Genomic DNA, 16,493 nt, shown 5'->3' with positions numbered 1-16,493 from the left:
TACAATGGCATATAAATTAATTGTATTTATTTATTTATTTATTTAATTCCTAATAATAATAATAATAATACATTATATTATATTATATTATATTATATTATATTATATTATATTATGTGTTTGAGAGAGAAATGCTAACGTTGTGTCTCCCTAGTCCAGAGAGAGTCCAAAACATTAACCTGACGTTTCAGTTCAATGACAGATGAATGAAAACTCTTTGTAACATTTCCTGTGTTGACTTAGAGAGAAAGTGGGAGGGTGGTGTATGTGTGTGTGTTTTCTGCAAAGTTCCCCCGGATTGGACGGCAGGTCTTGGGCATTACCCTTTCTCTCCATGATGAATAAAAGAGTGCTGGAGAGCCTATCGTTACGCGCGCTTCCTCCTCCCACTATGTGCGCCAAAGTTGGCCACTTAAACTCCTCTCAGGCAGCAAACAGGAGCTGTAATCAAAACTAGCAGAACCTCTCACTAATATTTACTCACAGTTGCTTCAGAGCACATTTCATGCTTTCCTCTGCTCATCCTGCTGTTGGTTTTTGGTATCCACTGTAAGAACTCCTTTCTTCTGCACGTTCGGCATTGTCCACTGGTGTGTGTTTGGATTTCTTTTTACATTTTTTTTTTTTTGGACCTGTTACAGTTTCCACGGCGCAAACAACACTGGAGCTTTCTGTGTGATTGATTTCCTTAATTTATATAGTGAGAGATAAATTTTTTTGGGGGTAGCTGGAATGGCTACTTTACCAGGAACAGTTCCTCGAATGATGCGGCCAGCACCAGGCCAGAACTACCCACGAACCGGATTCCCGTTAGAAGGTACGAAAACATCCTATTATTATTAAACAAAAACACAATTGTATTACACATTTGTAACTGTAATATACCAGCAGCCAACTGTAAAATAAAATAAAATTAAATATATATATTAAAAATAAAATAATAATCCTTTTGAATAAGGAATGTCAAACACACTTTCACGCGTTACTGAGGGTAAAAAAAGAACGAAGGTATCGGCCTGAATGGAATTTAAGAAGTAGGCTAATTTATAAGACCGAACAAAAACTTTTAAAAATAGCAGAGATTATACTTATGAAATCAGTTATTTGAAATAACCTTCTTTCATAATCTTGTCATCTTGCAGAGTTCTGAGTAAAATGTTCTGAGCGTGTTATTTGCATGCGCCGCTTGCGCATTAAATGGGAAACTCTTTCCTGGATCGAGTGAATTCGTGCTTAAGAGCAGTTTGACGAAACCCTACCAAACCCACGAATCCTGCAATCTGTGGGATTTGCTGAAGTATCTCGCAGCAGTGAAGGGAAATAAAACACACAGCTGAGAGCTGGCTCAAAGCATCACACTAATATTTGTGTTGCATGACTGGGAATAATCGAGGTTTAAAGTGGCACGTCTTTAGTGCCTCTTGAATGGCAATTAGTGTCCTCAAGTGTTACATCCTCTCGTAACACATCAGATAGACTGATAGCATAGAAGGATTCTTTCAGGAAAGAAAATGTGTAAGGATGAGATTTTTGGATTAATTCTCCTCCAGGCTTTGATTAATCATTATTCGTATCTTCCAATAAACAGAAAACCTTCGGCATGAATAGTTTCCAAATCTTCTCTACATATCACGTGATAAATAATATTATCTGACGTGATTAATCAGAATGACAGCATGTAGATGTTTTTGTGATAAATCCTGTACAAAGCCTGGAGGACTCACTTGCAGGATTTCCCCCTCAAAACTCAATGACATAAAATTACCCACAAGTAAAATGCACTTTACATTATGTATCATTTTTACATGCAAAATTTCAACGCGTAATTCCATATATAATCGCATAGTTGAAATGGATGTTATAAAGTGTCACAATCCTATCTGATATGTTGTTTCCTTTGTTCAAACTTTCTTTTTTGGGGGCCTGGATGTTTTTACACAGTCTCGACGCCTCTGGGTCAAGGTCGAGTGAACCAGCTCGGTGGAGTTTTCATCAACGGAAGGCCACTGCCAAATCATATTCGACACAAAATAGTGGAGATGGCCCATCACGGCATCCGACCCTGTGTGATCTCCAGACAGCTGCGGGTCTCACACGGCTGCGTGTCCAAAATCCTCTGTCGCTACCAGGAGACCGGTTCCATTCGTCCGGGAGCGATTGGTGGAAGTAAACCGAGGGTGAGTGAACGATGTCGAAATAAAAGACATGTTTATACATCATTTAACAAATCGTAATAGGGGGTTAATATAGTATTTTAATTATAAATATAACTGCAATTGATAGTAAACAAAATGCGCATTTCTTTTTTTTTTTCTTTTTTTTTTCATCCACATTTTTGGTTCTACACTAAAGCAAGTTGCAACGCCCGACGTTGAGAAGAGAATTGAGGAATACAAACGCGAGAATCCAGGGATGTTCAGCTGGGAAATCCGGGATAAGTTGCTGAAGGACGGGGTGTGTGACAGAGGCACGGTTCCTTCAGGTGAGGCCTCTTCCGGTAAGCACCATTTCATTCTTATTGTCATAAAGAGGACGTTACGCGCTTCACAGCATCTACTTACAAAATAATAATACAAATTTTACATTTGAATTCTATAAATGAAATCACAATTTTTTTTAGTGTGCATTGTTATGATTGTTATATTTGGCGTTAAAGTGATTATTATCTCTCTTTATAGTTAGCTCCATTAGTCGGGTTTTGAGAGCTCGTTTTGGCAAGAAAGATGACGATGACGAGTGTGATAAAAAAGATGAAGACGGAGAAAAGAAAACCAAGCACAGCATCGATGGGATTCTCGGGGATAAAGGTCAGAGGCCGTTACATTTCTCATTATGTGCGAATAGATGCGAGGAAACGCGGTGCGTAAAAGTTGTGCATTATAGCTCGAACTCTCATGGAAGATGTTTTGAGGTTTGGATCGGTTGTACTGACAGATCGTGATGGACTGGTGCTGTAATTGCTGCTGTTGTTGCAATTGATATTTCATTAGGCACTTATTTGAAAGGGACAGATGCTGCAGTCCTTCATTCTCGCCAGGGGGAATCTGTGCGCCCCCTTGGAAAAAAAAATGGCACAAATAGCTCTCATTATTCATGCTGCTAGCTGTTCAGTACTTACTCAATTATTTATGTGAGCCCTGACGTCAGGTATTTAGCCGGGTAAATTAATTTGTGTGGCACATTTCATTTCCATCGCGTTTTAACGACCCCCTAAACGACAACTGACAGTTTGACCCATTTGAGAATCCATGTCAGTTTAAGCAACTACATTATACGAGACATGCTGGGCCCCGTGGAGGTGACTTGTTTTGGCAACATTTATTATTATTATTATTATTATTATTATTATTATTATTATTATTATTATTATTATTATTATTATTATATGATATTCATAATATTGTGAACTGAAAATTATAATTTGAAAATATTTAAACTGAATCGCATAACAACAGCAATCCGAAAATATATTATAGGCTAGGCTTCATACTGAAAAAAGCATAATTTATTAACCATTTATATTTTATTTTAGGTCATATATTTAATGTATTTATATTATATTTAAGAGCCTGTAATTAAACATTATAACCTACTATTATAATTCGAAATGTTATGTTATAATTCGAAACGGTCATATTGTATTCTTAATACGCGATATATATATATATATATTATTATTTTTTTTATTTTTTTTTATTTTTTTTTTTATTTTAGATTTATAACGGGTCACAATACCTTTTTGCCTTTTTCCAAACGTGGTTATGAACAATCTCGTTTTAAGCCTTTGTAACCTTTAGACTGAAATACAAAAGAGAACGGCTCTGGAGCCGGGCAGCAAAAAGAGTAACTGGACCGGTGACCCCCATTCAAAGATCCCAGAAAAGAGGGGAAAACTTTGTACAAAGGGTAGTAAAAAAAAAAGAAAGGCAGATAAATTATTCAGTGCTCCCTGCTGGTAGATAGTTTTGTAATATGAAGGAGCGTTTACAATTGTAAGCTCAACATATCATGGTGCAAAACGGCGTCTTTTGTGCGGGTTTAGTTGCGCGTAACTGCGCAGTTGGTTGAAGACAAAGTAAACCTTTTACATTTACACATATTTAGATTGAGTTTCTTTAATAGAATTGGTATAAAATGATAATGATATTTTGAGATGGATAAATCAATCAGTATGATTAAATAAAAAATATCTATAATATTATTTCTGTTTTCTCTTGTAAATTATGCCAAAGTTATACGCTCAGATGACATCCCTAATAATTGCTTTTATATGCATTTATACACAGGCCAAAACTGATATTCGTTATTAAACAAATGCATGAAAAATAATCTCTCTGTTGCTGTCCTCTGGTTGTGGTTGTTTATTTATTGGGAATGTTGTGAGTGCGTCATCTCTAGGTTAATTATTCCATAAATCTGTCATTTATAGTGTCTCATCTTCTGCACAACACTGAATCCACTGTTAAATTCTTTGAAGGGATTCTTTAAGTTTACCATCCGGATAACATTTAATAATGTTAAGACTTATTAGAGCTGCTGTGTGTTGAATGGGCGTCTGTGTTGCTGAGGAGTGTAATGGCTCGGAGGTACCGGTAAGAAACACACTGATCCTCCAGCAGCTCTCGCGCCGGGGTTTCGCGCACAAACGTAATGTAGAAGAGCTTTTAAGCCCTGATTAAACTGAGCCCCTTTATTTCTTTTCACTTTCATCTCTAAACGGCTCACAGTGACTCGCCCAGGGCGTAAATTCATGAGATTTGGAGTTTATTTTACATGATATTTATTTATTTATTTATTTATTTAGGGTATGCAAATATCAATTTTTTTTATTGCATGTCTTTATAATGTGTTAAACTGATTACTATCTAGCTCACCAGAAAAGTCCTCAGATTTTTATTGACTTGTTTTGGCTTACAATATTTATTTCTTTATTTATTGTTTTTTTGTTTGTGTTAATAAGATGTTAAATTGATTACGCAGTACAGTTGATCAAAAAAAGTCATACCTCAGATTTTTGTTGACTTGTTTTGGCATTATTGTTTTAACATTATAATATATTATAGGCTTCATATACCCCCCCAAAAAAAATAAATAAAATAAAGTAATATATTAAATTAATATATTACATTTTATTTTTAGCCGCATATATAATATATTCATATTTTGTATACTTTGGGGATATACAAAATACATGCATTTTTTATTAAAAAAACATAATAATAATAAAAAAGTCAGACCTTATATTTATGTTGACTTGTTTTGGCAAAATTTATTTATTTGTTTATTTATTTATTATACATACAATGTAAAACATTTTGAAAACAAACGACATAAACGTTGTCGGCGGTCCCTACACCCTGAGTAGATCTCCGTGTACCTAACCTTAATAGCCTTAACTATGACTTCCACATTTGGTTTAGTGGCCATTACAATAATAATAATCTTGTGCACCTGCCATCCTCGTTACGGAAATAATAATAATAATAAAAAAATATGATGAGCGACAGCAGAGTTAGCACAAACCTGCCAAACTTAATTAGTCTTTAATAGGTTCCAGCCCCGCGCCTGACAGCTCACCTGGTGCTCTTTTTGTCTGGAGGAGCATCAGTTAAACGCGACCACGCGTCCATTTGTGAGAGTGGCACTGGACACTTCAGCAGATCTGTGGATTACCTGAGCCTTTCAGACTAATCAAACAGACTTCAGTCAGGGGTTTAAGAGTGTTGTTATGGGATAATACTGATAAAAACCTGTAGGCGAGACGGATGTGAGCGATGCGCAGACTCGGTTTTACTGTACACAGGAACTCAGTGATATTTAGAAGAGAACAAAAATTCATACTTTCATAATGCAACATTTCTCCTGTGATAAAGCGCGAGGAATATTCTGGAATAGCAGTTTCTTATAGTTTTTGCGCCCTAGACGCGCACCAGCAGGGCATTTTCTCTCTTGCTTCACGTTTATATGAAAATAAAGCAGATACTTTCAGACCTAAAGCCGCACTGAAAGAGAAGCATAGGGAGACATTTTAAACAAATCCATCTGGAATAGAATGTGTTACAGGGACACACACACACACACAGAGAGAGAGGAAGATTAAGTGAAAGTAAGGGGAAGTTATTTAGCTATTAATATTTTTTCTCCTCAGGCGTCGAGAGTGACTCCATCTGCACTTTCTTGCAGCTATTTTGGCTGGGCTGAAATTGTGGGAGACCCAAATGTTGGGCAGAGATAACATAACCATCAGAGTGTGGACCATCACTGCATTAAACACGGATTAACCTCTTCTCTCCCGTCACCCTGTCTCAACGCAACTCGAGAATTTGACTGGCGAGGGATTTTCTTTAGTGTATAGAGTCCAGGGTTTAATCCATAAATCAACACTACAGTAACAACAACTAGGTTATATACGAAATATCATATATATATAGTTTTTTTGTTGTTGTTGTTGTTTTTACATTTATTTTATTTTATTTTCTATTTTTTCCTTTAATTCTCCGGTATTAACCATTTTTGTTGACAGGGATAATAAGTTGAACAGATATAAGCTCATAATAATATTACACTGAAGCTAGTGATTATGAAAGCTAGTCGCAGTGCTAGTTGCTTAAAATCCAGATAAAGGCAGTTCTAATTCCTGGAACCAATCAAATTTACCGAACTAGATGCAATTGACCATGATTTGCATTCAAGCGCTTGGTGATGCTGACATCCCCCGCCAATGCCGGAACAAGTTTATTTTTTATTTTTTTTGTTCCAGAGCTTACATTCTTTCTTTCTTTACATAATTACTTACTATCATAATAGCAATAATAATTTTCACCCTGTAAAATAATAATATGATTATGTATAGTCTTGAAGCTTTGGTAGCTTGATAGCAACTGTAAAAAGCCCACATGGCACAACTGTAAATTTAATGCTAGGTGATGAAGTGAACAGTATTCGTGATCCAGCCTATATTAGCAATGAGAAAAAGGCAAACATTTTGGCTGGTATTTTAATGTGGCTTTCATTGACTCCGCTGTAATGCTTAATTGGTCTCCATACGGGGATTATAGACTAGTTTCCAGTGTCGTTTTTAGTCCGCGGATGACCTGTGAACTCGAGACAGGGCCTGAATTTGTCAAGATGTGCGGTTTGATGTGTTTCAGAGATGTTTAAAAATAACCAAAACGGGTAAGGATGATGTGAATGAGGGCTCAGGCAGTTAAGGGAAATTGAGAAGCTTATGATCTTTGATCCGTGGATGTCTTTTGCTTATCAAAAACACTTGAGACGACTGCAGTACAAAGCGACTTCATATTACTGCTTGACTGTTCATTAAATGCGGTTTGCCATCTGGGACAGTGTAAATCTCTGCACAGATGTTATGGAGAATATCATTCTCTTATATCGGAGAGAATTCTTGTAATATAGTGAGGTTTTCACTCCCCAGCTGTTAACCGAGCGCGCAGAAGACTTTTACGCACATAAACGCCGTTTTATCATCTGCTCCAGCTAATAACCAGAGAGGATTTAATTTTTCAACTTTTCAAGGGCTTTGGAACCCAAATGTAATATATGAATCACACATAATGTATCTGCGCGGTTCTTTGTGCGTAATTCCCTCTCCATGCGAGCAATGGATATTGTATTTGGTGCGTTCGTATCTGGTTAATGTTTGTAATGGGGACTTAAATACACAATTGATTCTGACATGTAAATTGTCATTTCCGTTTTAGCCATTTGATTTGTGAGGGCGGGTCACACTTGACACACACAAGCTGTGATACAGGCCTCATTAAACTGTGTGTGTGTGTGTGTGTGTGTGCTATCCAAAACATAGCGCGCAATTTCGCTGTCTTTTGAACACACGAACCATTCAAATCTGTGCTTTTATTTGCTACAATATTTTATTTTGTTGCGTCTGATTTGTAGTCAATAACACACGAACATTACAGACGGATTGTGCTTCAAAACACACATTAGTTTTGTGTTCCAGAATCAGTGCGCAACATTCTTAAGTGCTGTGTAAAACATTCTTATTTATGTGATAGAAAACGAGTTGTTTATGCCAAATATTTTGTAAGAAGACATGCCTGCTGAGATTATAATTTATGAATCGTATGAACACATCGATGAAAGGAAGGTTATTTTTAGGATTATCTTCCAGACATTTAATATAGCTATTTATATGCATGCCTTCGAGAATATAATAATATATAGGCCTAATTGTTCATTAATTATTTGTAGTCTGGATTGTTCATATTTTGCTATCTCTTCCGTTGTACTTTACGCATTTGTCTTCAGTCCTTACGCACTCTTTTTCAGCTCGGGCGTGTGGATTTAACTAATGGAGCGTTTCAGTCGCGTTGGTCGGTGTTTTAGAGATCCGTTCAAGTGGCTTTTAAGGAACAATAGAGGATCCCGGGATGCGGTAAATGGCAGTGACCGGTAACCCCTCTCACACTCGGGCAGGTCATTGCGCTTCAGTGAGCACAGCTTAGAGAGCTGAGAATCACCTCTGAGAAAGTCATCTCAGCAACAAGTGATACGCTGAATTTATAAAATTCTGCATCCGAAACCCAAACCGCCCTGATCGACGAATATTTGGTGGAAGATAATTACTAGCATTGAATAATCGTTATAGCCTACGTTTAAATGAAGCAGCAGCAACACATATACATATGAAATGTTAACCAAACGAAAAGAAAAGAAAGGGGAAAAACAGTAATTATAATTGTAACTACTGCAGTTTATTCTTATTATTTTTTATCCGTTCATTAGTAACATATTGTAGTGTATTTTCTTTTCTTTTCTTTTTAACTTGACCAGGCTTTCAGAGACCGAAACGAACGCGTTGAACTTGTCAAATCTAATTAAGCGCTTCCTTCACAGACACAAACGATTATGTATTTGAGTTTTTTCACTCTCCTGTATTATTATTATTATTATTCGTTGTTTTTGTATATACATGTAGATATGCAAATCTAATATTTTTAGCCTATGTAGACCTATATGAACATATGCATTATATTTATTTAATAATATCATTAATAATATTTAATATTAAATATTATTATTATTATAATGAATAAATACAATCGGAGGACGAAAGGCGGAGCAGACAGCAGGGTTTTTGCGCATTGTATTTCATGGGTGTGCGCCTTGTTAATTTAGCAAGTTTGTGAATTTTTTTGGAGTCGTTCCGGACCCCACAGGCGAAAAGGCGAGACGCAGCTTGGACTGTGGCGATCCGTTCTAATTGGGGATGAAATTCATTAGAGAAGACATCCATTTAAGACCTTTAAGTTTTCCACACATTTTAAAGGTATGAGAATGGATTAATGGCTTATAGCCAATACTGAAATTTATTGCCTCTTTGAAATTTGTCCTGCCTGTCTAACGGGTGTCACAGGAAGCACTTAGAAAAATGAACAAATAAATACCGATTCCTCAAGCGTAATATCTTAAAAGTGCACGGAGCCATGAATGATTGAAGCAGGTGATGGTTTATTCAAGCTTTTTATATTTTTTATAGGCTAATGCAATTTGAAATGATCTCTATCCAAATATCCTTGGTTGATTTGTAATGATCTCCTTTTGCAAAAAGAAAAAAAGTCTGCTCTTTGTGCATTGTGAACATATTTACTCTCTGTTTGCATTCTCACACTTTGTGTGCCTTTGAATGTGTGTTTTTCTCTTTTGGAATAAGATATGAAGTGATGCTCGGATCATCCTCTCACTTTTGAATGGAGGAGAAATCAATTGTCTCCTTCCCCTTTATGGGGGGAGCATTTTGTTCTTTTAATTGAATGCTGCCTTTTTTTCTTGTGTTGGGCCTAAGACTCCTCTGAAGTCTAGCAGCCTTCTTTCTCCATTGTCAGAGAAACTGCTCCTAAAAAGGAAAAAAAGAAAGAAAAGAGCAGAAGAAAAAAGAACTCTGTTATTTTCTGTCTCGAGATTCAGTGCGCAGGCTATTCAGGCCAGTTGATGAACTCCTTCAAAAAGTTTATTAAGGGTATGAAAACAATGTGGACTAAAGCCTTTGGGCTCGCGGGCAGACAGTTTATAAACTAGCGGCCATTGTGCCTCGAAGGCAGATGCATGAATACTTTTGAATGGGGGCTTCAAACTGACACGATGGGGCTGGACAGCAGCCTGTTTAGTGAAGAGGGCTTGTGGAAGAGACGGGCTCAGTGTGTTGTCTGCATTAATGTACATCTGTAGGGACTGGGGGTGAATCCCCACTCCAGCACACTAAGATGGAAACGCAGCATTCAGAGCCAGCTTCCGTCCCTTCGGGAATTTGTGCTGTGCTGCCTTTAAGTTTACTTAGGAGAGCTGTCTAATATTAATATTAAAATCTATTTTTATGGATTAGAATGCATAAAATGCATGTAAAATATATGCATTTCCACTTCTAATTATGCATTGTGTTATTCATATGTTTGCATTGCAATTATGCATGTCAGACATTCTTAGTATTTACATTGACAAAACCTGATGACCATGTTCTTAGGAAAACTGTAATATATTTAAAGTGATTTTAATGTATTGTAGTTATGGTGCATAAATGTCTGTGAATGAACATGACACTACAAAGAAAGTTACACATGAGGTGTAGTCCACTAGTCTGAGAATACTAATAAAAACGTATTAATTTTGCATGATTTTCTAATTCAGCTGTACATTTTTTTATGTTTATGTTGCATAATATCTTGTATAGTATGACAAAACCTGATAATGTTCTCCATTATGATTTGAGATGTTCCAAAGAGCATCTTGTACTTTAATAAAAGAACATCAGACCACATATGCAAAGTCACGTCACTCATTTGCTTATTTGATTAAAGACTAAATAGTGCAGAAAGTTCAATGTTCTTTGTTGTGTCATGTGCATATAGGTTTAAATGAAACCAGCAGATTTTTTTTTAATTCGCTGTACATTGATTTTAAATAACTTTTTAGTCGCATTTATTAATATTGCATGTTTGCAAACCTGCAGTATAATAGATGGATACAAAACAGCCATTTTCCCCAACTTTTCTTCCTCTTTATTCTTTCTTCTCTATCAAACAGTAAAGTTAAAGTGTGTGATTGGTGCCCATAAAGTACTTGTAATCATCCTGAAGAGATCCCAGTTTTTTGATGTGATCTGCATAAGGCTGCAGCAAGCACAAACAGATCTCGCTCAGCTCCTCTCTGGCAGGTGTCAACATTAGCAACACAATTGGCTCTCTGAGCCTCACCGCAGCGAGGCGGCTAACTTTAACTGTATGAGATGCCATGAAAAGAGGACCATGAAGAGGTTGTGGAGAGGAGGAGGGAGATTATGCTTTGAGGCAGCTATTAGTGGGGATGAAGCTTCTCTAAACAAACAGCGGAGAGAAAGAAACCCAAGAAAGATCAATAATGTGTTAGTTTTCTAGGCTAAGCCATGATGGATCTCAAGTACCCCTTTTTTCTTTTGTATTATTATCTTTTCATTCTTCTTAGAGATGTTTTTCTTGATATTATAGGTATTGGCAATCCAATTTGGGCACAAATCATAAGAGCTGTTTTTTCTCTTTTCTTTGAATGTGCTCTGCGTGTTGCATGTGTATTTATGACACACGTAGGGTGAATAAATTGTTTGTTTGTTCATAGTTTGAGCTCAGAAGCCTTCTTAGTTAACTTTGTTTCCTTAAAATATACACAAAGAAGTCAATTTCTGACATACAGTAAGAGAGCTATGAATTCATACTGAAGTTCATACTGAAGATTCTGAGAAGGAGGAGACATAAGTAAAGGTCTCCATTAGCCTTTTCCACATTATCTCATTGCTGTCTAAGCTAAACAACTGAGATATTAAAGAGATATTTTTCTTTTCTATCGTGTGTTCACCCTACTCTAATGCTTTTTTCTGCAGCACAGGACATCTTGAAAACTTTGAGATTGGACAAATTCTGTAATCATAGGTGGTAATCGGTCTCGGTCGGTGTCAAGATGGTGTCGGCAAGTCTTTCCTTTCATTTGACAGAGGTTTTACTCAAAGGCAGGAGGAGATATTGGTAAAGGAATGAGTTGACATCAGGGTTGCATTCTCATGTAAGTGCTTGTGTTGACAAGAAAAACAAGGTTTCCAAAAGTCATTTATCTATCTTTCTATCTGTGCTCGTCTGGTGGATCTTGACCGTGCCATTGGAAAGGACAAGAGTGCTCAGCGCTCTATAGTAGTTCCCATGGGGCTTTGACTCAATGTTTTTCCTAGAGCGAAGGCAATTTTGCTTTAATTGGTTGTTTTAGACTCCTTTCTTGTCACACACTCAGGATAGCTCTCCGAAAACAAATAGAAAGGAAAAGTGTCTCTTGTTTCCTCCAGGGTTTTATGTGAAGCACATCGTCCAAAGTGAGGATTTTGATTGAATTGTCTACCTTTGAAAAAAAGCTTCTAGCTGGAATCAGGATATTATACACAGAGCTCTAAATGTTCATTTCAATACAGGTGAAATAGATGAACCCATTTAGTCTTTGTTTTCACATGATGAGAAAAAGAGACATTTTCTCTTTGTTTTGTGATTGTCTAACTGCTTTGCATCTGCAAGATTAATGTTTAATTTTATGTGTCAGGTTAACATTTAAAAAGGTCACCGCTTATTGACATAGACCGTATAATTTCACTCATTGCATCAAGTTACAATGTGCTAAATTCTTTAAATTGGCTGCATTGATGAAATAGAGAATGACCGGTGAAAATGTGGTCTATTTTACTCATACTGTATAAGGAGTAGAATTGGGATTGTAAATAACATGTAAATATGTGGCATGCACGCAATTCGTCAGTCTTCAGTTAATGCACCAGAGATACGTATAGCAGTGTGATTTCCAATGTCTGGCATTTTATGAATTAACTTCCTACAGTCACCGAAAATTCTTCTCTTTTTGTAGTGACTAAGATAAAACTAGAACATCTAAACATCTTTTCACCCATCCTCCATCTGTCAACATCATATCATTTTTACTCTTATAAACAAAGCAGCATATTTAAAGATTGACTTGTTTGGCTTTGTTTTGATTGGATCCGGTGTCTCCTAAGATCTGTGTGGTCTATTATATTTGTGGACTATTTATATTTAACCGCTGCTTAGGAAAACATTCGGCACGTTATGATTTCTTGACTGATAAATCAGAAGGGATTCACTTGAAACACATGCCACATTCAGTGACAGACATAACATTGGGGGAAATGGTTATTCTGTGTTAAAGGAGTTTCTGTTTTCTTCACAACCCGTATTAGAAGAAAACACAGGATCACAATAGAGCTAAATGTCAAAAAAATGTCTATGCCCCCCCGCTGCGTTTTTCCCGCCTGCCATAGATGTCAAAGTTTTTGACAGCTGGCACGGACACTGCCGGATTATTGTCATCCCCCGTTACACCAAGGCGTGTTAGAAAGTACAGCAAGCATTCTCACTAATTTTATTACAATGGAGAAAATGCCCCACATAATGTGCAACACTAATTAAGTTTAGAGCCGTGTGCCCAGTCAGAGAGCTGATGAATTAGAGCCATTCAAACCATGCTCGACTGCTTTAAAATCACCATTAGCCCATGCTACTTACGGCCATAACATCGCCCATTTTATGCTTTTGACCTGCTTTGCAAATGGATTCTTCATTATTTTCGTGTATGCAACGTGTGGCCACTCATTTTTAAGGCTGTACCGAAAGACAATAAACACGTTCACTGAGTGTTGCAAATCAGAAATGTGTTTCGTCTTTCCAGCAAGTTAAAAAATACGCAGGCGTTGACCGGTGAGCTTAGAGAGATGGTGGAAAGCGAGCAATCCCTGTAACTTCAAAGGGAAAAAAGCCAAGCCTTCCATTTTTAACTAATGGGTTTATTTAAGGCGTCCCCTGTCGGACCCTCCCTAGGGGAATGTACACTCTCATTTTGAAATACCCTTATGGTCCGAAGATACAATATAGAGTGCTGATCTCTGACTTTACCATCAGCTGCTGTGACTGCGAGACCTCCAGAAACCTCCTTATGTCCTGAAGAATGTCTTGGGAATTTCATGTAGCATCCACTGAATCAAAAGCGGCAAAGTACGACTGTATAGTTAGGGATTGATTTTATTTATTTTTTTTTACAAATGATTTTCAATCTTTGTTTCTGACAAATGAGATCTATTCAGTCTCTCAGTAGCATGTCCTAGACAGAACTGGGACAAAAATTTGACTTTTGCGGTTTGTTTCCAGCTTCTTAAATGGTTCTCCTATGAAAAAGACCCACATTTTCATGCAGTCAAACATGCAAGATTTCAATATGTACATTTCTCATTCAATTTTTCTAAACTCTGTACTTTTACAACAATTGTCTCATTTATATCCATTCTCATTTTTTCCCATTTTTGGAGAATTTCAGAAGAAATAGGAAGAGTTTTAGGGTTCTTCATTGGCATTGATAGATCCATGAAGAACCTTTAACACCCATGGAACTTTTTCAATACACAAAAGCTTCTTTATAGTAGAACAATTATTCTTCATATTTTTAAAATGTTCTTCATGTTAAGAAAAAATGGTTCTTTTAAGAACTGTTGAAAATGGTTCTTCTATGACGCTTAGAAAACACCCATTTTGGAAGCTTTATTTTTAGATGAAATGCAACAGAGGTCTCCAATAGATCTCCTGAGCTTTGAAAGAGCAAGCTATGGGTCATCCATGCCAGTTTTGCCCCTTCTGGTACTCTGATAAGCCACAAATAGCATCTTTTGGTAAGGATAAACCAACAGTTGGTTTAGAAATTAGCATTTTTTTTTTTTTCCAGAATACTTCCCAAAAAAGTATGGCAATATCCCCCTCCAGAATGAACTCACACTGAGTTTTGTCTGTACTATAACCACTTTATGATGAAAGAATTATATGCCTTGACTCGGGAGTCGTCCTTCAGGCACATATCTCAATCCTTGAGTGCATTCCGTCTCCTACCTAAACTCCATCCTTTTACATTCTGGATAAAATAAACAGGCGCTTCTCAGAGCTCAGAGTTAGTATTTGATTTCCTGCATTGCTTTTTCCTTTCAAGCCTCCTGAAGGGGCTTCTGCACTATTGGCACGGACCCCTTGGGTTCCCTTTTTGCTTTGTGGTCCTTCTTAATTTCATTACTTTAGCTGTGACCTTAATTAGCAGGGAACCAACCCCAGGAAACGAAATCCCATTTTGGCAAAAAAGGAAGGTTGTAGAAAACTAAGCCCCACTCCCTCGAAACAGAGGTAGGTAGGGTGACCCTCAAGAAAACGGCTCAGGGAGGCATCCTCCATTTCTCATTTCTCTCACTCCCTATGGTGACAGGAATTCAGTACTTTTCAAAATATTCTTGCATGGACGGTGCACGTGTATCGAGTGATAAATGGCTTCTTCTTTTATTTATTTTTTTAATTTTTTAACATTAACCTCTAAAATAATGTGATATTCGCAATAATTTATTCTCCATTTTTAAGGCGCTCAAAAAGTCTTTTGCTTAAGCCTACACAGTAAACAATTGCTAGTAAAGTTCAGAAATAATTACAAAGAATTGACAAGTAACAAATATCAAACACTGCAATAGTTTTTGTTTTATGACTTCGACACAAATCATTGTTTACAATGTAGAAATGAACTTTTCTGACATTTTTAGAACAAACAAAAAAACAATTGTCACGTATAATGAAGAACAAATGTATGCAAAAAGTATTTTTAAGTTACTAATCAAATGTAATCAAAAGTGAATTAAAAATGATCATTGGACTCCTCACTGAAATTGTTATGTTGAGATAATATGAACTGCAATGAAAAAAAAAAAAGTAAAAGGGGTTGCAGTTTCTGTTTCAATCAGACTTTTGAACACCACTGTATATTTGTATCAATGTTTATGTATAAAATCCCACCGTTCAAGTCCTTCACGCTCTCATATTTCGGCACGCCTGTCCCCTGGTGCTGGGGCATAGGGAGTCAATATGTCAGCATTTATCGATACCCCACTGAGCTACGCGGGGTTGTCAGGGCCCTATTCAGGCTCTAATGGCCCCCTGAGGTGCAGCGTCTATGCAGGCTGAAAGCGCAAAGAGGCCCGGGGCCCAGCCTGTTGTTGGACGTTAGGCGTGTGTTCCTATGGCCGCCCTGCGCCTTCACGCACATGACAAGAGCTATAAAAGACCAACGCCTTAGCTGCTTCTTCTGCCCCTCTCTTAAACCGCTTTTTTCAACCTTTTCTTGAAAGAAAAAAGGTCTAATTGTTTGTTGTGGGAGCCAAAGATTATAGACCCTCCCCTCCTTTTGCTCTTTTTTTCCTTTCGTCTGTTTTCTTTGGGCTCGTCTTTCTCTTCGCCGCTCTCGTCATTTCTAAAGGATGTGATTTTTATCCCGAATGTTGTGAAAAGGGCAGCAAAAGAGGAACGATCCTGCGAGACTGCTTTTGACAATGGCAATGAGACACAAGAGACCGTTCAACTAAAGGGAAATGTTGACTTCATTAGTTACTTTGCATAAAT

General features: G+C 37.1%; 1 protein-coding gene across 4 annotated transcripts in view; it reads left to right on the top strand.

The window, feature by feature from the left end:
• Positions 1-406: 406 nt before the first annotated feature.
• Positions 407-16,493, top strand: part of pax7a (paired box 7a) — a 59,950-nt gene continuing 43,863 nt past the window's right edge. The window contains exons 1-4 of one of the 4 annotated variants that reach the window (XM_058792086.1): positions 407-817; positions 1,942-2,177; positions 2,353-2,482; positions 2,679-2,807. In XM_058792086.1, the coding sequence (XP_058648069.1) occupies positions 733-817; positions 1,942-2,177; positions 2,353-2,482; positions 2,679-2,807 (580 nt within the window). In that variant the 5' untranslated portion in view covers positions 407-732. Of the gene's footprint in view, positions 818-1,941; positions 2,178-2,352; positions 2,498-2,678; positions 2,808-16,493 lie in introns of all 4 variants that reach the window. The other 3 variants (XM_058792085.1, XM_058792088.1, XM_058792087.1) reach the window with 3 other exon arrangements.

The sequence above is a fragment of the Onychostoma macrolepis genome, chromosome 11 (genome assembly GCF_012432095.1).
Source record: "Onychostoma macrolepis isolate SWU-2019 chromosome 11, ASM1243209v1, whole genome shotgun sequence".
Taxonomy (NCBI): Eukaryota; Metazoa; Chordata; class Actinopteri; order Cypriniformes; family Cyprinidae; genus Onychostoma; species Onychostoma macrolepis.
Note: the sequence above shows the minus strand (reverse complement) of the source record. Positions and strands in the feature narration are given on the sequence as shown.